Source organism: Sciurus carolinensis, chromosome 1 (genome assembly GCF_902686445.1).
Source record: "Sciurus carolinensis chromosome 1, mSciCar1.2, whole genome shotgun sequence".
NCBI classification, from domain to species: domain Eukaryota; kingdom Metazoa; phylum Chordata; class Mammalia; order Rodentia; family Sciuridae; genus Sciurus; species Sciurus carolinensis.
In genome coordinates this window covers 94,560,979-94,586,733 of record NC_062213.1, presented here as the reverse complement: position 1 = coordinate 94,586,733, position 25,755 = coordinate 94,560,979, and the positions used below count along the sequence as shown (strand labels likewise).

At 37.5% G+C, this 25,755-nt stretch overlaps 1 protein-coding gene across 4 annotated transcripts in view; it reads right to left on the bottom strand.

Annotated features, from left to right (window-relative positions):
- Ash1l (ASH1 like histone lysine methyltransferase) overlaps positions 1–25,755 on the bottom strand; it is a 199,000-nt gene that overhangs the window by 7,518 nt on the left and 165,727 nt on the right. For all 4 annotated transcript variants that reach the window (XM_047567330.1, XM_047567337.1, XM_047567313.1 and 1 more), the window contains 12 exons: positions 23,975–24,083; positions 23,272–23,436; positions 22,998–23,092; positions 19,721–19,878; positions 17,344–17,496; positions 14,460–14,514; positions 14,245–14,377; positions 2,813–3,061; positions 1,935–2,021; positions 1,013–1,103; positions 452–590; positions 146–318 (listed from right to left, as the gene is read on the bottom strand). In XM_047567330.1, coding sequence (XP_047423286.1) covers positions 146–318; positions 452–590; positions 1,013–1,103; positions 1,935–2,021; positions 2,813–3,061; positions 14,245–14,377; positions 14,460–14,514; positions 17,344–17,496; positions 19,721–19,878; positions 22,998–23,092; positions 23,272–23,436; positions 23,975–24,083 — 1,607 coding nt within the window. The remainder of the gene's footprint in view (positions 1–145; positions 319–451; positions 591–1,012; positions 1,104–1,934; positions 2,022–2,812; positions 3,062–14,244; positions 14,378–14,459; positions 14,515–17,343; positions 17,497–19,720; positions 19,879–22,997; positions 23,093–23,271; positions 23,437–23,974; positions 24,084–25,755) is intronic.

Genomic DNA, 25,755 nt, shown 5'->3' with positions numbered 1-25,755 from the left:
AGAAAGAAAAAAATTTAATACTTCTTTTTGAAGTTTCATAGCTAGCACTGAAGAATCTTTACATTGTGACGACTAGAATGGAGTAGGCAATTATAGATCAATAAATGGGATATAAAGTCATTTCTAACTAGACCAGATCATTTACCTTTACAGTATGTATACAGGTCCAACACACAGCAGGTCCCCACTACAGCTTCCAAGGGAATGATCTCATAGAGTGGTACCCGAAATAGTTCATTGTGGTAGAAACGCCGGGAAGGAGAATGGTGGGTTTCATGGGGACGGAAATAATGGTGACCAAAGGCAAACCGTTCCTCTCTTAAAAATAAAGAAAGAGATGGGGTGGGGGGAGGGAGGAGGGAAAGTTTAGTTGACTAGCAAAATTCTAGTGCATATTCATCTCTGCTGGTAGGATATATAGCTGGAAGAAAGACAGGAACTCAGGACATACTTTTCATTCTTCCAAAGCTTCTCAATTCGGAAGATGTCAAGTTTATCTCGGTTAATGTGAGATAAAAGTCTATAGGACTGACGGACTGGGTGGCCATCAGGAGTGCGCCGACTATCCCTCATCAGATATACACAGTCACCTAGGAAGGCACAGAACAAAGGAGAAAGTTAAAATGATTCCTGAATGAATTCTGTAAGGCATCCATTATCTGACCCAGGGTCCACACAAAGAAAACTCACAAGCTACACCAATATAAATACAGAAATCTAAAAGTTTAATTGTGATGATAATCAATTCTATGAGAATAACCTGAGGGAGTTCTTCCATCTCTTGGACTTCCTTATGTGGCTTTCCTAGTTTTCAAATTAGCTTTATAAACCTGTCTCTATATATTAGTATTATATGGTGGAAGGGTGACATATGTAAATATAAGGTGTAAAGATCCATATTTAATTGCTATTAAAAGCCATCTGGAACGACAACTATTATGTAGATAGCAGATAGTTCCTACTATTCTAACAGGTCTGTTCTGACAAGTAGGATTAGTGCTTTTGTACATACCTTGACGAAGCAGCAAGTCATCACGAAGCAAACAGATGAAATAGACACAGCCAGGTTGGGCATAGTGGGGCCGAGGGATCATAGGTACCTCCTGGTAAGAACAGAAAGCCAATGGATAAAGGCTAGAATTACTATATTCATCCTTTGAGAGGAAAATAACTAAAACTTAAAATTCCCAACCAAGACTCACTCATTTCAATACACTACAGATATGACAAAAAATGAAAACAACTAGTTATTAGACCTGGAAAAGTGAAGGTAGAGGGCAAAACTAATAGGCTAAGTATTTCAAACAATATTCTATGAAGCACTAATTGTATGGTTGCTCACTGTCATCTAGGAGATATCTGAAAATGTGTGAAGGGGGATTATTTTTGGTACTGGGAATTGAACACAGGGGTGTTTTACCACTGAGTTACATCCCCAGACCTTTCATTTTATATTTTATTTTTAGTAGCTTAGGGTCTCACTAAGTTGCTGAGGCTGGCCTCAAATTTGCAATTTTCCTGCCTCAGTCTTCTGAGTCTCTGGGATTAAAGGCATGTGCCACCATGCCTGGCAAAACCTTAGTTACATATAGTGCCATTCCTTCCATAGATTTCTAAGATTTCTTCCATAGATTTTACTTTTGTTGTTGGTTTTTGTTTTTGTGGTGCTAGCGATTGAACCCAGGGCCTTGTGCTTACGAGGCAAGCACGCGTACCAACTGAGCTATATCCCCAGCCCTATTTTACTTTTTATTTAAGCAGACTCCTGAGAAAATCAAGGGCAGAATTACCCTCAATATAAAGTTTAAGAAACTGAGGACTAGCAATTTATCAGAGGTTGAACAATTTATCAGAGGAAAGTCTGTGTAATCAGAGCAGGGTGCATAAGATACCACATGCTACATCTTTTACTTATAGATCAGAAGTCAGTTTACCCTGTCCACAGGCCTTGGGTCACACTGCTCACAAAGGTAGTGTTCCACATCTGAGTTTACTCCCATACAGTCACAGTGTTGCCACACCTATAGAAAAATGTACAGATGATGGGTGATAAAGGGATTTGGATGTATCAAGGAGTGTTAGGGGCTAAGAATAAAAAAAAGCAGTATGACAGGGTAAAGTAAAACAGGATAAGTGGGTGGATAAAAATTAAAGATAAACAGTAAAACAGGTCTGAACAGGTATACAAATTCATTCATAATACATAGATCTGGGCAAATAAGATGGAGAGAGAATAAGAAGATGGATATGAAACTACTACTAAGTAATATACATTTATGATGTGACTACTGTGAAACTCTTGTAGTCACAAAATGTTTTCACGTACCCTTATTTAACTTTATCCTCTCGACAATCCTATGTGTTACTTACAGACCCACTCTGCATATAAGGTAACGAGTTCACATGTATTAAGTGAAGATATTAGGGCTCACATTTGGGCCTTGACTCTTGCATCAGGAGACCTATGTGTATTTGTACATTGCAGTCTCTATAAGCATGCATTACTTAAAGTGTGCTATCTATGTTTTTCTAGGTAAAGCACTTGTCTAAATACTATCTCTAGATCATGTGATAAATGTGCAGTAAAAATAGGCAGAGAGAACAAGAGGTAGAAAAAGAAGGGAACAGGGAATGAAAGAGATATAAAAGAGGGGAAAGATAATGTGGTTAACACTGAGAGATAACAGGAACCAATGTTAAATTAAGAGTGCATAAAAAAGGCCACCATGCTATAAGAGGGGTGGGCTGCATCTTTGAATACAGTCACCATGCTCATCAGGAACAGGCTTGTGCTTCACCTCCTGACTCTCACCATGCACTTGTCACACTGGATCATGAGGCCTTCGTCCTTGTAGAGGCCACAGATACAGCGGATTACATCATCATCCTTCTCATGCCCATTCTCCTTCTCAGAGACTGAGGTCTCACTGCTGTCTGCCTCACTTGCTGTTTCTCCCACAATCTCATCAATTTGGGCAGATGCCTCATGCCGGGCATTGTAGTAGGCCTTTCGCAGGCGGCAAACATCTCTGCCAATTGGGGATTTACGCCCATAGTACTTCTGAAGAAAGCAGAAGAAAGAAATCATGTTTGGTTTTCTGAATTTGGTTTAAAAATATGCATTAAGAGGTAGCATGGGGAGGATCCAAGATGGCAGACTAGAGGGAGGCTGCGTTCCTTGCCACTCCGTAACTCCAGTTTCAAGCAAAAGGTATCTGTTCCTTGGTGAGGCAGTTTTTGCTGCTTATCAATCCCGTTTACCCCATTTGTATACTGTGATCACCTGCAGTCTGCCAGCATATCAACGCCTTTTTGAGTGCAGATTTCTCACTGTCAGGTGCCTATCATCTGCCATTTGCCTGCCTCTTGCTTGTCCATCACCTGCCTTACACCTATCCATTACCCAACGCTCGAGGTTCACCTCCCAATCATCTGACAGCAGTCAACAAACTGATTGCCAACCACCAGTGGAGCGCCAGCTGCCTGCTGTTGCCTGGAAGTTCACTGTCACAGTACCTGCAGGTTTGATTATACGTGGCTGCCGGCATTTTGAGACAACAGTCAGGCCCCATTGGACCCCTGGCGGGACTGATTGAGTCCCATCTCCAGGATCCCTCAGCCTGACCTATCACTCCCTGCCTCGGAGGCCCTCACATCGACTGACTTCTCCCTGCTGCCAGGACCCCCAGACCAACTGTCTGCGCCCTATCAGCAGGACCCCAGACCAACTCACCGCACCCTGACTCCAGGATCCCGCAACACACAAAACACACCCCACCTCCAGGACCCCTGCCTGACCAACTGCACCCTGCCTCCAGGACCCCTAGCTGACCACATCCAAACCCTGCGTTGCAGCTCCCCATTTGCCAACACATTTGGAAGCCAGAGTGGCCATCTTGGATAATCCTGGAAGCTGTATCTCCCATCTTTAGGTGGGGCAAATCCCATCCTGAGACACCTGCTGGAGACTTGAAGCTCATTGTCAGGTACCCCTAATGCATCAGGCTACTAAAGAGTGGGAGGTTTGAATACTATATGACTGTTATAGTGTAGATTTTCTTTTTGCTCCTTATTGAACAATTTTGGGGCTGGGGATATAGCTCAGTTGGTAGAGTGCTTACCTTGCAAGCACAAGGCCCAGGTTCAAACCCCAGCACCGCAAAATAAAATAAAAAATAAAAAAAAAAAAGCAATCCCTTATTGAACAATTTTTTTTATTTCTTTACTTTTCTTGCTCTCTTTTCCTTTTGTTTACCTGTTCCCTCAGAGTCTCTTTCTCCCTTTTTTGCATGCTAACAAACAATTTCTTTTGATTATACTCTCACTTTCTATTATCTAGAACTTCTGTATATTCTTTTCTTATCCCATTAACAGCCACATTCTACATCCCTCTGCATACTCTTTCTCCTCCATTAGAAACTGCGGACCTTATTGCAAAACTATTTGTTATACTGAAGATAATAATTGAACTCATTCTGTTTATTATGACAATATTGTTAATGTCCTCATAGGAGCTATTTGGTCTAGGATTGCATAGTGTCTGAATTGGGCACTGCTAATATTGATCTCCCCCTTGAAGAAAAGGATTAGGAAATCTATAAGGGCCACTATAAGCCTATAGGGGGGAATCTGCAATACCCCAGATCTGCACTGCTAGAGGGGAAGAGACATGAACAACATGAAAAAACAAGGGAAGAAAATGATCCAAACAAATCTAGACTATATTAATAGAATCCAATGACAGTACGTTAGAAGAAATGTCAGAAAAGGACTTCAGATTATACATGATTAAGATGATTTGTGAAGCAAAGGATGAGATAAGAGAGCAAATGCAGGCAATGAATGATAATACCAATAAGCAGTTGAAAGAGCAACTGCAGGAAGCAAAAGATCATTTAAACAAGAGATAGATTCTAAAAAAACAAACAAACAAACAAAAAAAAACAGAAATCCTTGAAATGAGGGAAACAATAAACCAAATAAAAAAATCAATGGAAAGCATCATCAAAAGACTAGACCACTTGGAAGACAGAACCTCAGACAATGAAAACAAAATATTTAATCTTGAAAATAAAGTTGCCCAAACAAAGAAGATGGTGTAAGAAATCATGAACACAATCTCCAAGAACTATGGGACATCATGAAAAGACCAAATTTAAGAATTATTGGGATTGAGGAAGGCACAGAGATACAAACCAAAGGAATGAACAACCTAGTCAATGAAATAATATCAGAAAATTTCCCAAACCTGAAGAATGAAATGGAAAATCCAATACAAGAGGCTTACAGAACACCAAATGCACAAAATCACAACAGATCCATACCAAGGCACATTATAATGAAAATGCCTAACATTCAAAATAAAGATAGGATTTTGAAGGCCGCGAGAGAAAACCATCAGATTACATATAGGGGGAAACCAATACGGATAGCAGCAGACTTCTCAACCCAGACTCTAAAAGCTAGAATGGCCTGGAACAACATATTTCAAGCTCTGAAAGAACATGGTTGCCAACCAAGAATCCTATACCCAGCAAAACTAACCTTCAGATTTGAAGATGAAATAAAATCCTTCCATGATAAACAAAAGTTAAAAGAATTTACAAATAGAAAGCCTGCGCTATAGAATGTTCTCAACAAAATAATCCATGAGGAGGAAATGAAAAACAACAATAAGGTTAGCAAAGGCAGGAACTACCTTAGAGAAAAACAACTCAAAGGAGAAACTAAGCCAACTTAAAAACCAAAAATAAGCCCAAATAACTGGGGATACAAATCATATCTCAATAATAATCCTGAACGTTAATGGCCTAAACTCATCAATCAAAAGACAGACTGGCAGAATGGATTAAAAAGAAAGACCCAATAATATGTTGCCTGCAAGAGACTCATCTCATAGAAAAAGACATCCACAGACTAAAGGTGAAAGGATGGGAAAAAACCTACCACGCACATGGACTCAGTAAAAAAGCGGGGGTTTCCATCCTTATATCAGATAAAGTGGACTTCAAGCCAAAGTTAGTCAGAAGGGATAAAGAAGGACATTTCATACTGCTTAAGGGAACCATAAATCAGGAAGACATAACGATAGTAAATATTTATGCCTCAAACAATGGTGCATCCCTGTACATCAAACAAATCCTTCTCAATTTCAGGAATCAAATAGACCACAACACAATAATTCTGGGTGACTTTAATGCACTGCTGTCAGCACTAGATAGATCTTCCAAACAAAAACCAACCAAAGAAACCATAGAACTCAATAACACAATCAATAACCTAGACTTAACAGACATATATAGAATATTCCATCCATCAACAAGCAGATTCACTTTCTTCTCAGCAGCACATGGAACCTTCTCAAAAATAGATCATATGTTATGCCACAAAGCAGCACTTAGGAAATGCAAAAAAATAGAGATACTGCCTTGTGTTCGATCAGATTATAATGGACTGAGAGTAGAAATCAATGACAAAATAAAAAACAGAAATTACTCCAACACCTGGAGACTAAATAATATGCTATTGAATGAAACATGGATAACAGAAAACATCAGGGAGGAGATAAAAAAATTCTTAGAGGTCAATGAGAATGACAAAACAACAAATCAAAATCTCTGGGACACTATGAAAGCAGTACCAAGAGGAAAATTCATTGCATGGAGCGCATTCCAGAAAAGAATGAAAAGGCAACAACTAAATGACCTAACATTACAGCTCAAAGCCCTAGATAAAGAAGAACAGAAGAACAGCAAAAGTAGTAGAAGACAGGAAATGAAATCAATGAAATTGAAACACAAGAAACAATTCAAAAACTTGACAAAACAAAAAGTTGGTTCTTTGAGAAAGTAAACAAAATAGACAAACCCTCAGCCACACTAACAAAGGAGAGAGAAAACTCAAATTACTAAAATTCGTAATGAAAAAGGAAATATTACAACAGACACCACTGAGATACATAACATAATGAGAAGTTACTTTGAAAATCTGTATTCCAACAAAATAGAAATTACCGAAGACATTGACAAATTTCTAGAGACAAATGCTCCTCCCAAACTGAACCAGGAGGACATACACAATTTAAACAGATCAATATCAAGCAATGAAATAGAAGAAGCCATTAAAAACCTACCATCCAAGAAAAGCCCAGGACCAGATGGATTCTCAGCTGAGTTTTACAAGACCTTCAAAGAAGAACTCATTCCAATACTTCTCAAAGTATTCCAGGAAATAGAAAAGGAGGGGACCCTACCAAACTCATTCTATGAAACTAAGATCACCCTCATACCCAAACCAGGAAAATACACATCAAGGAAAGAAAATTTTAGACCAATATCCTTGATGAATATAGATGCAAAGATCCTTAACAAAACATTGGCAAACCATATCCAAACACATATTAAGAAAATCATGTACCACGATCAAGTGGGGTTCATCCCTGGAATGCAAGGATGGTTTAACATCCGTAAATCAATAAACGTAATCCATCATGTCAATAGACTTAAGGATAAGAACCATATGGTTATTTCAATTGACACAGAAAAAGCGTTCAACAAAATACAACACTCCTTCATGCTCAAAACACTAGAAAAAATGGGAATAGTAGGAACATACCTGAACATTGTAAAGGCTATTTATGCTAAGCCCATGGCCAACATCATTCTTAATGGAGAAAAACTGAAACCATTCCCTTTAAAAATGGGAACAAGACAGGGATGTCCTCTTTCACCACTTCTGTTCAACATTGTCCTCGAAACTCTAGCCAGAGCAATTAGGCAGACTAAATAAATTAAAGGGACACGAATAGGAAAAGAGAAACTTAAGCTGTCACTATTTGCTGATGACATGATTCTATATTTAGAGGATCCAAAAAACTCCTCCAGAAAACTTTTAGACCTCATCAATGAATTCAGCAAAATAGCAGGCTATAAAATCAACACGCATAAATCTAAAGCATTTTTATATGCAAGCGATGAAACATCTAAAAGGCAAATGAGGAAAACAATTCCATTTGCAATAGCCTCAAAAAAAAAAAAAAAAAAAAAAAAACCTTGGGAATCAACCTAACCAAAGAGGTAAAAGATCTCTACAATGAAAACTACAAAACATTGAACAAAGAAATTGAGGAAGACCTTAGAAGATGGAAAGATCTCCCATGTTCTTGGATAGGCAGAATTAATATTGTCAAAATGGCCATACTAGCAAAAGTGCTATACAGATTCAATGCAATTCTAATTAAAATCCCAATGATGTACCTTTCAGAAATAGAGCAAGCAATCGTGAAATTCATCTGGAAGAGTAAGAAACCCAGAATAGCTAAACCAATCCTTAGCAGGAAGAGCGAAGCAGGGGGTATCGCAATACCAGAACCTCAACTATACTACAAAGCAATAGTAATAAAAACGACATGGCATTGGCACCAAAATAGACAGGTAGATAAATGGTACAGAATAGAGGACATGGACACAAACCCAAATAAATACAATTTTCTAATACTAGACAAAGGTGCCAAAAAAATGCAATGGAGAAAAGATAGCCTCTTCAACAAATGGTGCTGGGAAAACTGGAAATCCAAATGCAACAGAATGAAACTAAACCCCTAGCTCTCACCCTGCACAAAACTCAACTCAAAATGGATCAAGGACTTTGGAATCAGACCAGAGACCCTTCATCTTATAGAAGAGAAAGTAGGTCCAAATCTTCACCTATTTGGCTTAGGATCAGACTTTCTTAACAGGACTTACATAGCACAAGAAATAAAAGCAAGAATCAATAACTGGAATAGATTCAAACTAAAAAGCTTTCTCTCAGCAAAGTGAAGAGAGAACCTACAGAGTGGGAGAAAATCTTTGCCACTCATACTTCAGATAAAGCACTAATTTCCAGAATCTATAAAGAACTCAAAAAACTACACCAAGAATACAAATAATCCAATCAACAAATGGGCTAAGGAAATGAACAGACACTTCACAGAAGATCTACAAGCAATCAACAGATATATGAAAAAATGTTCAACATCTCTAGTAATAAGAGAAATGCAAATCAAAACTACCCTAAGATTCCATCTCACCCCAATTAGAATGGCGATTATGAAGAATACAAGCAACAATAGGTGTTGGTGAGGATGTGGGGGAAAAAAGTACTCATACATTGCTGGTGGGGTTGCAAATTAGTGCAGCTACTCTGGAAAGCAGTGTGGAGATTCCTCAGAAAGCTTGGAATGGAACCACCATTTGACCCAGCTATCCCACTCCTTGGCCTATACCCAAAGGACTTAAAATCAGCATACTACAGAGATATAGCCACATCAATGTTCATAGCTGCTCAATTCACAATAGCCAGACTGTGGAACCAACCTAGATGTCCTTCAATTGATGAATGGATAAAGAAACTGTGATATATATACAATGGAATATTACTCAGCCATAAAGAATAATAAAATAATGGCATTTGCAGGCAAATGGATGAAACTGGAGAATACCATGCTAAGTGAGATAAGCCAATCTCAAAAAACCAAAGGACAAATGATCTCGCTGATAAGCAGATGATGACACACAATGGGGGGTGGGAGGGGGGCAAGATTGGAGGAAGGAGGGACTGTATAGAGGGAAAAGAGAGGTGGGAGGGGTGGGAGGGGTGGGGGGGAGGAAAAAATAACAGAATGAATCAAACACCATTACCCTATGTAAATGTATGATTACACAAATGGTATACCTTTACTTCATGTACAAACAGAGAAACAGGATGTATCCCATTTGTTTACAATAAAAATAAATTTAAAAAAAGAGCATGATTTGCTTTAGTATCCCATTTTGATTAACAAATTTTGCATAGCATCAAATAGCATCACTACTGACAGGTAATCAATAACTAAAACTGAACTATAATGAATTAAAATGAGAATCTGTATGATATTTTTCCATTTGCTCTACTGCTCTGTCATTTAATTCCTTTCACGAGCCTTACTATCCACTGGATCAAATACAGTGATCACAGAATATAAATTAATATTGCAAGCATAATGTATTGAAGATGTATTATAGAAGTTCTCCATTTATGGCTCCCACAGCCCTTTCTGCAGCATTGTGGATTGACCACAGGGTCTCACACAAGCTAGGCAAGTGTTCTTTCATTGACCATTATAATCCCATTTCTTTTTATTTATTTATTTAAAAATTTGTTGTTGTTGTAGATGGACACAATACCTTTATATTATTTATTTTTTGACACCGAGGCTCAAACCCAGGGTCTCAAACATGCTAGGCAGGCGCTCTACCACTGAGCAGCAACTACAGACCTTAATTTCTTTTTTTTTTAGTATTTCTTGAAAATTTCTTACTGTTTTTTTATTCCACATTTTTTTATACTGATGAATTGTAGTTGATAGATTACTGTGATTTGTTGTTATATATTTGTACAAGCATACAATATAATAATATAAGTGGGCTAATATCACTCCCCAGCACTTCCCTCATCCCTTTCCTCTACTAATCTCTTTTTGATTTTCAAGAGATATTTTCCTTTTTCTCCTTTTCCTCTCTAGCTTCCACATACGAGAGAAAACATAGGTTCTCTGGCCTTGTGAGTTTTACTTACTTTGCTTAACCTGGTCTCTAGTTCTATCCATTTTTCTGCAAATGACATAATTGCATTTTTCCTTATGACTCCATTGCGTATATATACATTTTTTTTTTGGTGGTGCTGGGAATTGAACCCAGGGCCTTGTGCATGCAAAGCAAGCACTACCAACTGAGCTATATCCCCAGTCCCTTATATACATTTTTAAAATGTATTTATCTATTGATGGACACCTAGGCTATTTCACAGATGGCTACTGGTAATTGTGCTGCTATAAATCTAATATGATGACTGTAATTCTTTAGGCTAAATACTGAGGAGTGGTATAACTGGGTCACACCGTAGTTCATGCCTAGACTCTCTTTTTTTTTTTTTTTTTGCGGTGCTGGGGATTGAACCCAGGGACCTGTGCTTGTAAGGCAAGCACTTTACCAGCTGAGCTATCTCCCCAGTCCTATGCCTAGTCTCTTGAGGAGCCTCCATACTGATTTCCATAGTGGATGTACTAATTTATAATTTCACCAATGGTATAACAATGTTCTTTGTTCTCCCCATTCTCTTCAGCATTTACTATTTCTTATATTCTTTAAAAAATTTTTTTTAGCTAGAGATGGACACAATACCTTTATTTTATTTTATTTATTTATTTTTATGTGTTGCTAGGATCAAACTCAGTGATTCACACATGCTAGATAAGTGCTGTACCCCACTGCGCTACAATCTCAGCCCCTTTTTTCTTATATTTTTGATGACTACCATTCTGACTGGTGTGAGATGAAATCTTGGTGTAGTTTTGAAATGCATTTCCCTAAATGCTAAAGATGTTGAATATTTTTTCATATATATGTTGGTCATTTATATTTCTTCTTTTGAGAAGTGTCACTTAATACATTTACCCATTTATTAATTGGCTTATTTATTCTTTTGTTGTTTAGTTCTTTACATATCTTTTGTCAGAAAAGTACCTAGCAAAGATTTTTCTCCAATCCTGTAGGTTTTTTCTTCACATTCCTAATGTTACCTTTGTTGCACAGAAGCTTTTAATGTGATACCATCCCATTTATTATTTCCTGAGCTTTAGAGGTCCTATTGAGAAAGCTGTTGCCTGTGCCTGTGTCCTGGAGTGTGGACCTACGTTTTTTCTTCCAGGAGTTAAACAGTTCCTGGTCTAATTCTTAGAATTGAATCATTTTGACCTGATTTTTGTGTACAGTGAGAGATAAGTGTCTAGTTTCATTCTTTTACATATGGATAACCAGTTTTCCCAACATCATTTGTCAAAAAGGCTGTCTTTTCTCCAATGTATGTTTTTGGCACCTTTGTGAAGGATCAGATGACTGCAGATGTGTGAGCTTGTCTCAGTATCTTCTATTCTGTATCAATGGTCCATGTGTCTGCCAGTACCATGTAGTTTTTGTTACTATAGCTCTGTAGTATAATTTGAAGTCAGGTAGTATGATGCCTCCAGCATTGCTTTTTTGGTTCAGAACTGTGTTGGCTATTTGGGTCTTTTATTCTTCTATATTAATTTAAGGATTGTTTTTTCTAGTTAAGAATGTCAATATAGGGCTGGGGATACAGCTCAGTTGGTAGAGTGCTTGCCTTACAAGTATAAGGCCCCAGGTTCAATCCCTAGCACTGCAAAAAAAAAAAAAAAAAAAAAAAAAAAAGGAAAAAAAAAAGGAATGTCATTGGTATTTTGATGGGGATTGGTAGTAAGGCCATTTTAAAATTACTTCTGCCTATCCTTGAACACAGGAGGTCCTTCCAGCTTTCAAGGTCTTGTCCAATTTCTTTCTTTAACGTTCTAGAGTTTTCATTATAGAGGTCTTTCACCTCCTTGGTTAGATTTATTCCTAGGAGTTTTGTTTATTTAGTTCTTTGAGGCGATTGTGAATGGAATGTTTTCCTGATTTTGTTCTTAGCAGATTCATCGTTGGTATACGGGAAAGTTATTGAGTTTTGTATATTAACTTTGTAATCCACTACTTTGCCAAATTTATTTATTAGCTCTAGCAATCCCCCCCACCCCGTGATGCTGGGGATTGAACCCACGGTCTTGTGCACGAGAGGCAAGCATTCTACCAACTGAGCTATATCCTCAGCCCTCTAGCAGTCTTTCGATGGAGTTTCTTCAATCTTTGAAGTATAGGACCATATCATCTGCAAGCACTGATCATTTGGACTACTACTTTTCCTGTACCCGCCCCGCCCCCCTTCTATTTTGCTCTTTTGCCTAACTGCTCTGGCTAGGATTTCTAGGAATATATTAAATAGGAGTGGTGAGGGTGAACATCCCGGAATTTGTCCCAGAATTAAAAGGGAATGCTTTGAGATTTCCCCCATTTACTATGAGACTGTTTTTGCATTTTTCATATATCGCCTTTATGGTGTTGAGGTAGGTTCCTTCTATCCCTAGTTTCTTCAGTGTTTTTATCATGAATGGGTACTGAATTTTGTCAAAGGTCTTGTTGCATCTATTGAGATGATTAAGTGATATTTGTCCTTCATTCTATTTTTGTGGAAAATTACATTTATTGATTTATGTATGTCAGAGCATCCTTGCATTTCTGAAACAAAACCAACTTGGTTGGATGTACAATCTTTTTTTTTTTGTTGTTAATTTTTTATTAAGTATTTTTGCACCTAAGTTCATTGGGGATATTGGTCTATAGTTTTCTTTCCTTGAGGTATACTTATCTGATTTCGGTATGAGTGTGATACTGGTTTCACAGAATGAATTTAGAAGTGTTACATTCCTTTCTGTTTCATGGAATCAGGAGTACTGACATTAGTTCTTCTTTAAATTATAATTTAACATTGTTTTAATTCTCTTCCCACTTGTTTGTTGTTTGCTCTTATTTTTGTGTTTCATCCTCTATTCATCTGTTACCTAGTAGCCTCTAAAGAGTATTTCAAAATAACTAATTTTCTCCATGAAGCACCTCTTCAGAGTGTTTCAAAATAACTGAGTAATTTTCTCTATGCACTGTACAGTATATTCCATCCTATCCTTTAAATCAGTTCAAGGCCACCTTTTCTCCAATGAGATTCACCTACTGTATAACTTAGCAGCATAATGTCCTTCAGTTCCATCCTCAAAATATATTTAACTATTTATTTTCATATATTTCTGTGTATTTCACATCTATGTATCTTCTTGAGGAAAGACACTACAGATATGCCTAAAAAATAGTAAAATGTCTATATAGTGTAAATATAAAAGTTAAAGGTCAATTTAGGTTTTTACAAAAATTAAATTTTTAGAGGAATGATTTAAGCTTCCATTCTAGATTATTATTTTTTAAACGGTACTGGGGACAGAACCCAGGGCACTCTACCACTAAGCTACCAACTTTTTTTTTTTGGTAATCATTTAAAGATGGGGTCTCACTAATTTGTTGAGGCTAGCCTCAAACTTGTGATTGTCATGCCTCAGCCTCCTGAGTCACTGGGATTATGGGAGTGTGCTACCATGTCTGGTTTCTAGAATACTTTTCTATATGGGATTCTACAGTATTTGGCATACTGTAAACAGATAATTCAGGAGTACTTAATAAAAATGACACTTTTTCCCAATCAGAAATATGAAAGATGATAGAAGAGGATAAAAATCTTAAACTTAATAGTTATCTTAATTTGTGTTTGAAGTCAGTGAAAAAATACCTCAGTATTCCGAAAGACTTTAAGCATGTCGGCATCAAAAGCTTCTACTGTCTTATAATAACCAATGAGGATCTGCTTTTCTATGGTGACAAGATCAAGGGGATCAGAGATCTTCTCATAATAATCAGCATTCCTGGAACATAAAGTTATGGTGTTAATCAGGTACATTTAGTACTTTTCTAAAACTCAGATGATTACCACAAATATGAACCTACTTTTTCTTTGAGGGGAGGTTCAAAAGTGGAGCTGCCAGTGCTTGTCGTGAAGAATCTGAAAAAGAATGCAAGTTTGGTAGAAAGATTAATATACAAGAGAGGTAAGCATCTCTCTCCCTGACCCCCTCTTTTTTTTGGTAACAAGGATTGAACCCAGGAGTGCTTAACCACTGAGCTACATCCTAGGCCCTTTTTAGTATTTTATTTAGACAGGGTCTTGTTGAGTTGCTTAGGGCCTTGCTAAGTTGCTGAGGCTGGCTTTGAACACGCAATTCTCCTGTCTCAGCCTCCCAAAATGCTGGGATTACAGGCATGTGCCACCTAGTCTGGCTAGCATATCTCTTTTTATTTTTGTTTAGTGAGAGGGAGGGGGACACATATGTGTCTCACTGTGTTGCTCAAGTTGGTCCTAAACTCATGGGCTCAAGTGATCCACCTATAGCAGCCTCCAGAATAGCTGAGAAGACAGGTATATTCCACCACACCCAGCTTTTTCAGTTTGTACCTAGGGTCTCATAAATGCTAGTCAAGTGCTCTACCACTGAATTACACTCCCAGCCCCAAAACATTATCTCCTAAATAAAAAAGTAGATCCTCTCCCAAATTAAAAGCTAGGAAAAAAAATTCTATTTTTTTTTTTTTTGCAGCCTGTAAAAAATTCACTTTTGCCATATATGTGTAAAGGTAGGGATCAAACGATACTTTCAAGACTGTCTAGGATATGGAAGACAAAGTATGTATGCTTGAAATGTAGCATAATTTTAGCTGGGTAATGAGAAGAACTTCCTATGAAGAATGACACAAGGGAACTTACTGAGGTAGGTGGGCTGCTTACAGCAAATTCCTGCTTAATAGATTTCACAGCAAAAAGGTCATCTCATCAAAATGTTTTCCATAATTAATATTACTGCTGGTTTCAATTTGATTAAATTCCAGATGAATATTTTAGTACTGTGAATATTTTCTGAATCTAATTTTCCTTTTAAAGTTATTCTGTATGGCATATTATTTCTCATTTTCTACCTTATTTCTGGCCATTTCAATAGACAGATAAAGCCTGTCACTTTGTGTTCAGAATGCATTGACATAGTATATGTATCTACAGCAGTCATGGTAGACCAGATGGGAGGAACTTGAGAATACAAAAAATGTGATCTTTAGGGAATGTAAATGCAATAGGTGCCAAAAATCTTTACATCTTAGGGTAGTTTGGTTCTTCCTTTCTATGTCCTTAGTTAACTAAACTGCACCGTAAGTGCAAAGGTGAACAGCAGACAGACCAGGAAAAGAAAAATAATCAAGTTCCTTAGACTTTAAGGAAAGAAGACAAACCAAAGCTGATGGCCAAAATTCACAGTTATCTATCAAAATCTCTCATTTTAAACATCCCCAAATTTCTTTGTTAGAAAGTTCCTTATACTACCAAACTACCTACCCTAAATTAAAAACACTTTCTACCTGCTCTGCTATGTCCTAGATATGTCCTGAAAGGGGACAGTGTAGGGTAAGGTGTTTACATGAAAACTCCTTTAAAATAAAGGGTAATTTTGTCCAAATTTATAGTTCTTTTTTTTTTCTTTTTTGTGGTATTGGGATATAAACCCAATGCCTCACACATTACATGTTGTTTTTCTTAAGTAAAGTTTAAGGCCTGTGATCCCTTCAAAATGCAAAATTACATATATGTACCAAAAAAGTGTATACACACACACACACACACACATAATCTCACTCCCAGGAAAAGAATTCATAGGTTTTATTAGATTTTCAAGATTATCTGCCAATTAAAAAAGGCTTCATACCAATGACTTAATTAATATTTGTAATACTTCATTGTTTTTATTCTTTTTTATGGTACTGGGGATTGAACCCAGGGGCACTCTACCACTGAGTAACATTTCAGTCCTTTTAGTTTTAGAGACAGGGTCTTACTAATTTGTCCAGGTTGCCCATGAACTTGTGATCCTCCTGCTTCTGCCTCCCAGTTTGCTGGGATTACAGGCATGTGCCACATAATACTTTTTATTCATGTGTTTGGTACTACAGATTGAATTCAGGGGTACTTTACTATTGAGCTACGTCCCCAGTCCTTGTGTTGTTTTTTATTTTAAGGCAGGGTCTCACTAAGTTGCTTAGGATCTTGCTAAGTTGCTGAGGCTGGCCTTTAATTTGTGATCCTCCTTGTGACTCAGCCTCCCATGCCACTGGGATTACAGGCATGAACCTCCACACAGAATTTATACTACTTCATTCTTAAATTGCTAATTCACTATCTTATTAAGGGAAATTTTATTTAAAGGAGAGAACTGCTTCTCCTAGATGCAGAGATAGTTACCCTCTAGCTACATAATGTGATTTCTCTTTTTTTTTTTTTTAATTTTTTTTGGGTGCTGGGGATCAAACCCAGGGCCTTGTGCTTACAAAGCAAGCACTGTACCGACTGAGCTATCTCCCCAGCCCCACATAATGTGATTTCTAATAAAAGTATTTGACTATAGTAAAATTAGAATAAGACAGGTGTGGTGGTGTATGCCTGTAATCCCAGAAACTTGGGAGGCTGAGGCAGAGGATTGTTAAGTTTGAAGCCAGACTCAGCAACTTAGCAAGATCCTAAGCAACTTAGTAAGACCCTATCTGGAAATAAGAAAAATAAAAAAGGTCTGGGATGTAGCTCAGTAGTAAAGTGCCCCTGGGTTCACTCCCTGGTACCAAGGACAGAGAAAAACAAGATTATAATGTGTCTTGTAGTTTCATACTCTGACAAAAGGTAGAACAAGTAAATCTCTTAAATTTCTAAATGTCACTTAGTCTTGGATGTCTCAGGAGAAGGTAAGTGATAGGCTTAAAAAAAGGCTAAGAACAAATCTGGGGTAGATATGGTCACCTTTGTAAGAGATGATGCCATCACAGATCTCTTTGAAGATCTGGGCTAAGCGTGCAGCCCGAGCTACTTCAATGTTTTCCTCTGCAGCTGCCAACCGTCTTGTTCGAACAGATCGAGCTGTCTGCAGGGCAGAGAACTGGGTCATGAAGACATCTGGAAGGATAAGGTAAAAATTAATTCCAGGAAATGATTAGTTCTATGTGGCTTTCTCTTCCCCAATGGACTCCTGCCATTTGCTCTATTTTTCTTTAAAAAAAAATTTTTTTTAGTTGTCAATGAATATTTATTTATTTATATGCAGCACTGAGAATAAACACAGTGCCTCACACATGCTAGGCAAATGCCTACCACTAAGCTACAACCCCAGCCCCTCTATTTTTTTCTTTTCTTCTTCTTTTTTAATGGTACAGGGAATTGAACCCAGAATTTGTGCATGCTAGGCAAACTTGCTCTATTTTTCTTGAAGTGATTAAGAACTGGTGGGCACAGAATTCTCTTCTGCTTAAAGAAAAACTGGTAACCACTGGCATTTACCAGAGCCACAAATGCTCCAAGAGGGACCTTAACTCAGTGGCTAAACACTATACAGTATTATATTTGCAAGTCTGGACTTCAAAATGAATCTTGTCGGAATTTTTTTGGGAGTGGGGGTTACTAGGGATAATGGAACCCAGGGGTACTCTACCACTGAGGCACAACCCCAGTCCTTTTTACTTTTTATTTTGAGATAGGGTCTCACAAAATTGCCAAAGTTGGCCTTGAACTCATGATCCTCTTGCCTGAGCCTCCTGAGTTACTGGGATCATAGGCATGCAACTATGTGCTTAGCACATCCTTAGCCTTCTTTTATTTTGAGACAGGGTCTTGTTAACTTGCTGAGGGTCTGTCTCATTAAAACTTTCAATCCTTCTGCTTCAGTGTCCCAAGTAGCTGAGATTACAAGCATATGCCATTGCACCTGGAAAGTTTGCATTTGAATTCTGGTTTCATTACTTACTAGTTGTGTAATCTTGGGCAAGTTACTCAATCTCTTTCTTTCTTTTTTTTTTTTTCGGTACTGGGGATCGAACTCAGGGCCTTGTGTTGTGCTTGCGAGGCAAGCACTCTACCAGCTGAGCTATCTCTCCAGCCCACTCAATCTCTTTATGTCTCAGTTTCTCAAAAGTAAAATGAGAATAGACGTAGTACTTCCCTTATGAGGAAATTATGGATTAAATGAGATAATGCTTCTACTTAGCTCAGTGACTGACATTAAGTACTCAGTAAATGACTCCTATTGTTACCAGAATAGCTGAACTACTTGGGCTATAAATTCAGAGATTTTACAACAAACATATCACTGGAAAGACAGAAAATTCTGAGTAAATTTCTATATCTACTATACTAGTGAATATTCAACATATTCCTTCAAATATCTTGTACATTCTACATTTGAGGGGGGAAAGGAAAAAAAGAAGAGCGCTATCTATTGAACATTTTATTTTCAGTTAGAGAGGACATGTTAGTGTCTCTTCAGTCTGTTCTGAATATTAGTGTCTCTTCAGTCTGTTCTGAATAGTAGTTGAACTCAGGAGTGCTGCTATATTATTCACTCAAAAAGTTTATAAAAAGAAGTAAGGTGTAGTGGTACACACCTGTAATCCCAGCAAGTTGGGAGGCTGAAGCAGGAGTATTGCAAATTCAAGAGCAGTCTTAGCAATTTAGTGAGACCCTATCTCAAAAAATAAAAAGACCAAGGGGATAAGTGAAATCTGATGGCTTGCATGCATAATGCTCATCTGAATGAAGGTAAAAGAATCCTCAAATTTATAATATTTTTCTCCCCACACTGCATTTGGCATCTATGGTTTATTATGTGCAAGTTATTTTCCAGGTGGGAAGGATCATAGAGGGCTCTCTATCTATCTCACACCTCATGAATACTTTAGACTGTAGGTGACATTTGGGAGGCTGGTGAAAGGGAATTTTTTTCCATTCCCTATAGTACCAAAAGGGCAGTTGAAAAGCTGGGATGGATGGGTTATTACTTATTGATGCTGACAGTATGGATCATAACTTTTGGGGGCAGGGGCAGGGGGGTACCAGGGATTGAAACCAGGGGCATTGGACCACTGAGCCACATCCCTAGCCCTTAGAGAAAGGGTCTTACTGAGTTGCTTAGTACCTCGTTTTTGCTGAGGCTGGCTTTGAACTCGTCATCCTCCTCAGCCTCAGCCTCCCAAGTCACTGGGATTACAGGTGCGCCACACTGCACCTGGCTTTGATCAGAACTTTTTTTGGTCCAGAATAAAAGGAATCTTCAAATACACTGAAAGTAACTAAAATACCAGTTTGGAAATAATTTTATGGAATTACAAGAATGTTTCTCAGGCCTTACCAGACTTGATATTCCCATCATCTCGGCAAATGCCATTCCAACGGGTATATAGTGATGCTGAGTGAATATTGTCACTGGTGTGCTTCACTTCCTCTTGTTTCTGACGAATCTTCTCCCAGTTTCGGACCAAGAACACATGATGCTTTAATACAAAGTTCCTACACGTAAAGAACAAAAGACTTCCTTCATTCATTAATTCAATAAGCATTTATTACATGTCTACATACAAAGCACTGTTAGGTGATAAAGGTGAATACTTGTATGTGAATGGAGTTGTTGTAAAGATAATTATATGGGCAAGACATTCACTTTTGCATCTTGATTTTTTTCACATAGGAGAACATGTCCTTATATTATTTACAAATGACAAGCAAACACCGCTAAAAGGCTACAGAAATTTTGGCAAGTTAAAGTCAGACCATATGTCAGAGATTTATGGAGTATTCGTACAAATTCTAAGAGAAGTTGCAAAAACAAAATATGGGCTTGGGATCACCTATAACAAGAACTGGACTAGCAGGTAAAGCAAGGACATGTTAGGAAGATACGGGGGCTCAGCAAACTATGCAATTAATGGGTACAGTGTCTCTATATGAAACTCTAAACTTAAATGAATTATACGTATCTGATCCTACTCATGATTGTATTATAGTAGATTTTCATAGTAACATCCATATAAATAATGTGACCTTGGATAAGTCTTAAACTCTCAGCTTAGAAAACAGAGTTTAGATAAATTTTATAGTTACTGACTTTGTCTGGACACCTGTGGAGCTTTGTAAACTGATGCTTGATATTCACCTCTGCAAATTCTGGGTTATGTTTTCTGGGTTGTGGTCTGGGCATTGAGGTGTGTGTGTGTGTGTGTGTGTGTTAGTTACTTGGAATTAAAACCAGAGCATAAGGCATGCTAATTATATGCTCTACCACTGAAATACACCCCCAAGTTCTTGGGAGTTTTTAAAAGCTCCCAGTGCTAATGTGTGGTCAAAGTAGGGAACCACTGGATTAAGTGAAAGGGACTAAAAATTATAGAAGAGTGATACTTCCTAAGATATCAGAATGTATATTATGGGAGTTTGTGGAATATGTACCAAGATAAATTGAAAAATAGAGGACACATTCATTTTGTTTATTTCTTATATGGACAGTTCTTATCTGAATATAGGGAATAGCAGAAAATGACCTCTAAAAATCCTTTTAATTGTGCTGTTAATATCTCAGCAAATAAGCATTAATTTTTTTTTGGAACACAGGGCCTCATATACACTAGGTAAGCATTCTACCAGTGAATTACATCCCCAAACTGAGCAGTTATTATTATTTTTTTTTAAACAGCACCTTTATTTTATTTATTTATTTTTTTATGTGGTGCTGAGGATTGAACCCAGTGCCTTGTATAAGCCAGGCTAGCACTCTACCACTGAACCACAACTCCTGCTCTGAGCAGTCATTTAAAACCTACTCTGTGCCATGAATTATTATTTTTTTAAATATTTTTTTAGATGTTGATAGACCTTTTTTAAAACTTTTAAATATATATGTATATATATTTTTACTTGTCAATGGATCTTTATTTTATTTATTTTTTATCTGGTGCTGAGGATCAAACCCAGTGCCTCACACATGCTAGGAAAGCAATCTACCACTGAGTCACAACCCCAACCCCATGAATTCTTTTCTTTTGGCAGTTTAGTGAAGCCTACAGAACCCGTTTCTGAATAATTATTTAAAAATTCTTTTTAAATTCTAAGTAATTTATTTTTCTTTTGTTTTGAGGCATTGGGGATCAAATTGAGGGGCTTGTGCATGATAAACAAGTGTTCTACCACTGAGCTACACTCCTGCCCTTTTTAATTTTTTAAATTTTGAGATGACAGGGTCTTACTAAGTTTCCCAGAATGGCCTCAAATGTTTGAACTTCCTTCCTCAGTCTCTACCAAGCAGGTGGATGTAATTTTTAATACATAGATTAAAAGGAAACAAATTCACTGAAATATAGTTGCAAAACCATGACAACAAAAAACCCCCAAACATTAACATTTGTGACACAGAAATATACATTTTTTTTTGGGGGGTGTGTTGTACTAGGGACAAAATCCAGGGCCTCAGGCATGCTAGGCAAGCACTCTGCCACTTAACTAATGCAGCACTTTCTTTTGAGATGGGGTCTTGATAAATTGCCCAGGCTGGCCTCAAACTTGCAATCCCCATGCCTCAGTTTCCGGTGTAGTTGGAATTACAGGCATGTGCCACTATGTTTGATAGGTATCTCTATCTATCTATCTATCTATCTATGTATCTATCTATCTATCTATCTATCTATCTCTCTATCTCTCTATCTATCTACCTACCTACCTACCTACCTACCTATCTATCTATCTACCTATCTATCTATGTGTGTGTGTATGTATGTGTATATATATATATTTTGGGGGCAGAATAGGGGATTAAACCCAGGAGTACTCTACCAATTAGCTACACCCCAGCCCTTTAAAAAATTATTTATTTTAAAACAGTCTACCTAAGTTTCCAAGGCTGGCCTTGAACTCACGATCTTTCTTCTTTAGCCTTCTGAACAGGTAGGATTGACTCTGGCTTAAATTAAATTTTTTTTAATTAAAAAATTTTTTTAGTTGTATATGGACACAATTATCCTTTATTTTTTTTTCATGTGACGCTGAGGATTGAACCTAGTGCCTTACATGTTCGAGACAAGCGCTCTCCCACTGACTACAGCCCCAGTCCAAATTAATTCTTAAATGTGTGAAAAGACAAGAGTAATGTGTCTAGAACTATAGCAATTTTGAGGTAAAGAGGAACATAAATGCTATTTTGAGGTATTTAAAATATCTGTAACGTGATATGAAAACATCTGTGAATACTGAATACTGGTGACAAAGTCATGGGTATTGCTAATTCTTTCTTTCAACACACACGCACACCCACATTTTGCCTATCATCATATTTGAAGAAAATGACAACTGTCAGAAATCAGGAAATAGAAATAATTATTTCTTCCCACCCAAGGTCACAGATCCTCTGAACCTTTGGCTTAACACCTCTTTTTTTCTTTTTTTTGGTGGTGCTGGGGAATGAACCCAGGGCCTTGTACTTGCAAGGCAAGCACTCTACCAACTGAGCTATCTCCTCAGCCCCTTTAACACCTCTAGTACAAAACAAATGAATCAACTGAAAAAAGCTTAATAATATTTTAAACTGACAAGCAAATCACCTAATTTAAAAAAGAACTCAGATAGGACCATCTCCTTTTTACCTCTCTCGATTGGACATTGGCTTCATCTGTAATTGGGGCGTCAACCTTGTTGGGGTGTTGATGTTTTCATTGGATTCCTCAGAGAGATGGCCTCTCTGAAAAAAACAAATGGATAACATTACAGGAAAAACAAAACAAAATCAATCAGAAATCACCTCCAGGAATATTAAAAGCACTGCTGTCGTGCTGCCCTTTGCTAATCCCCTTCTTTTAGTAACTTCCTTCAAGCAGCCCACCAGCAGCTCTTGGGGAAAGAAAAGAATTCATTATTCACCCTTTTCTTCAGTTTGTGCTTAGACTTTCTCTTTTCTTTGGACCGTCCAGACTTTTTATGTGTGGTCATAGGCTGGCTGCTTTTGCTGCTGGTGAGTCCATTCACGCGTTGACTCTTGCCTCCGATGATTCCTCGACATTTCTCAAAGCCACACTTACAAAGTTGCTTTTAAAGGAAAGAGAATACTTTTTTAAGCCTGCAGTCTCACTTACAAATTCAAAAAGGATGCCTGAGCATTTAGACAAACAAAGTTTATCATGAATCAAGGAATCTGAATACACAGGGGAAAAAAACTGATTGAGAATATAATAAATAGACATGGGTTTCCACTGACAAGGAAAGGAAAAACTAAAGGAACATTTTTTTTGCCAAAAGAACAGACTGAAGGGCTGGGGAGATAGCTCAGTTGGTAAACTGATCGTCTTGCAAGCACAGGGCCCAGGGTTCGATCCCCAACACCACAAAAAACAAACAAACAAATAAAAACAAACTGAGACCCAATATGATAGGGCAATTTGTTTCTTCAGAGTTCTTGAACAATAACCAAGACCTACCTATCCTAGATAGTTGGAGTAAAAAGCAAAAAACTGTTTTTTCATGTACTTCTCAATGGTTCCAAAATAATCATATGTACTTTAGACTCACATTATACAGTGCTATAAGTGACACAGTTCAACTTTCCACTAGGATTTATTATTATTACCTGTTTCTCAACATTGAAGGAATGAAAGTTGTAATCATAAGTGAGTTCAGTTCCAGCAGGCATATCTTTAAGTGCATATAGTCCAATCCGGTATACTCCATTAACAGACCTATAAAAAGAGTAAAGAACATATTTAAAGAATGGGATTCTTAATATCATGCCTGAAAACCAGAAAAATTGGTACAATCACTAATTTGTCTTCCTTGGGTTTTTTTCTGTGGTATTGGGGATTGAACCTGGGGTACTCTACCACTGAGGTGGGATTACAGGTATGTACCACCATGCTTAGATTGTCTTTCCTCTGTATCCAATTACTTGCTTCCTAATGATTTTCTAATAAACATTTTTCTATATTTTTCAATTTCTCCTTTATTCATTCTATTACTGAAGTTTTATGAATAAATGCTTCAATTACTTAAAGAGTTCCTGGCTCATTTCTCTTTAATTTTGGTACTGGGGATTGAATTTGGGCTGCTCTACCACTGAGCTACATCCACAGCCCTTTTTACTTTTTTATTTTGAGTCAGGGTCTCACTAAGTTGCTGAGCCTGGTATTTAACTTGTGATCCTGTGCCTCAGTTTCCCAAATCACTGAGATGACAGACATGTACCACCATGCCTGGCAAATTCTTCCATTTTTAATCTCTGTTCTATACTACCCAGACTACTAGATAAACAGCACACACACACACACACACACACACACACACACACACACACACAGATATTTATTTTATTTTTAGTGGTACTGGGGATTGAATCCTGGGGCTTTCTAAGCCCCAGGATACTAAGCTATATTCCCAGCTCTTTGTTGAGACAAGGTCTTGCTAAATAGCAATCCTCCTGTGTCATTCTCCTGAGTTGCTGGAATTACAGGCATGGGTCACTGTGCCCTGTTAAAGCCACATATTAGAGAGACTAAAGCAAGAAAAGTTAAGATGTATTATAGCCTGGCACCGTGGCCCATGCCTATAATTAGAGACTCTGGAGGTCAAGGCAGGAAGATCACAAGTTCAAGAAACACCTCAGAAAACTTAGTGAGACCCTATCTCAAAATAAAAAATAAAAAAAATGGCTGGGGATGTAGCTCAACAATCCCCAGTACAGCATAAATAAAACAAAATAACAACAAAACAAAAAATAAACATGCCTTTAGTCTATGTAGTGTTCTAAATATTTTACCGAATAAATAAGTTTATCATGCCTAACACTTACTGAGTGTTTGATGTATTAATTAAAACATTCTGTTGTATTAACTGATTTAATGCCTCTGACAACTTTAAAAACCAGGTCCCATTATTACTATTATAACCCCTGTATTACAAATGTGGAAACTGAAGCATACAGGGTAAGTAATTTGCCCAAACTCATAGTTAGTAACTTGGGGAATCAAGTTTCAAATCAAGGCAGTCCAGCTTCAAAATATTAACTACTATGTCATTCTGTTAATGGATTATCACATTAATTTTAAAAATAATGTGGCTTAGAAGTTTATTCATGGTCATACTGTAACTACGGTAGAATTTAAACTCAGGGGTTAAAACCCAGGCTATTTGACTCCATAGCATGCATCAGTTTGTACCTTTTTGTTGCTATGTAGTATTCTATTACAAAAATAAGCCACACTTACTTGCAGTAACATTTGGGTTACTATTTATTTAAATATTGATATTCCTGTACATGTATTTTGAACATACTCATTTCTGGTGGGGCTGTACAAAGGAGTGGGGTTGCTGGGTTAATACGTCTAGGTATTTAGGAGATACTGACAAAATTTTACC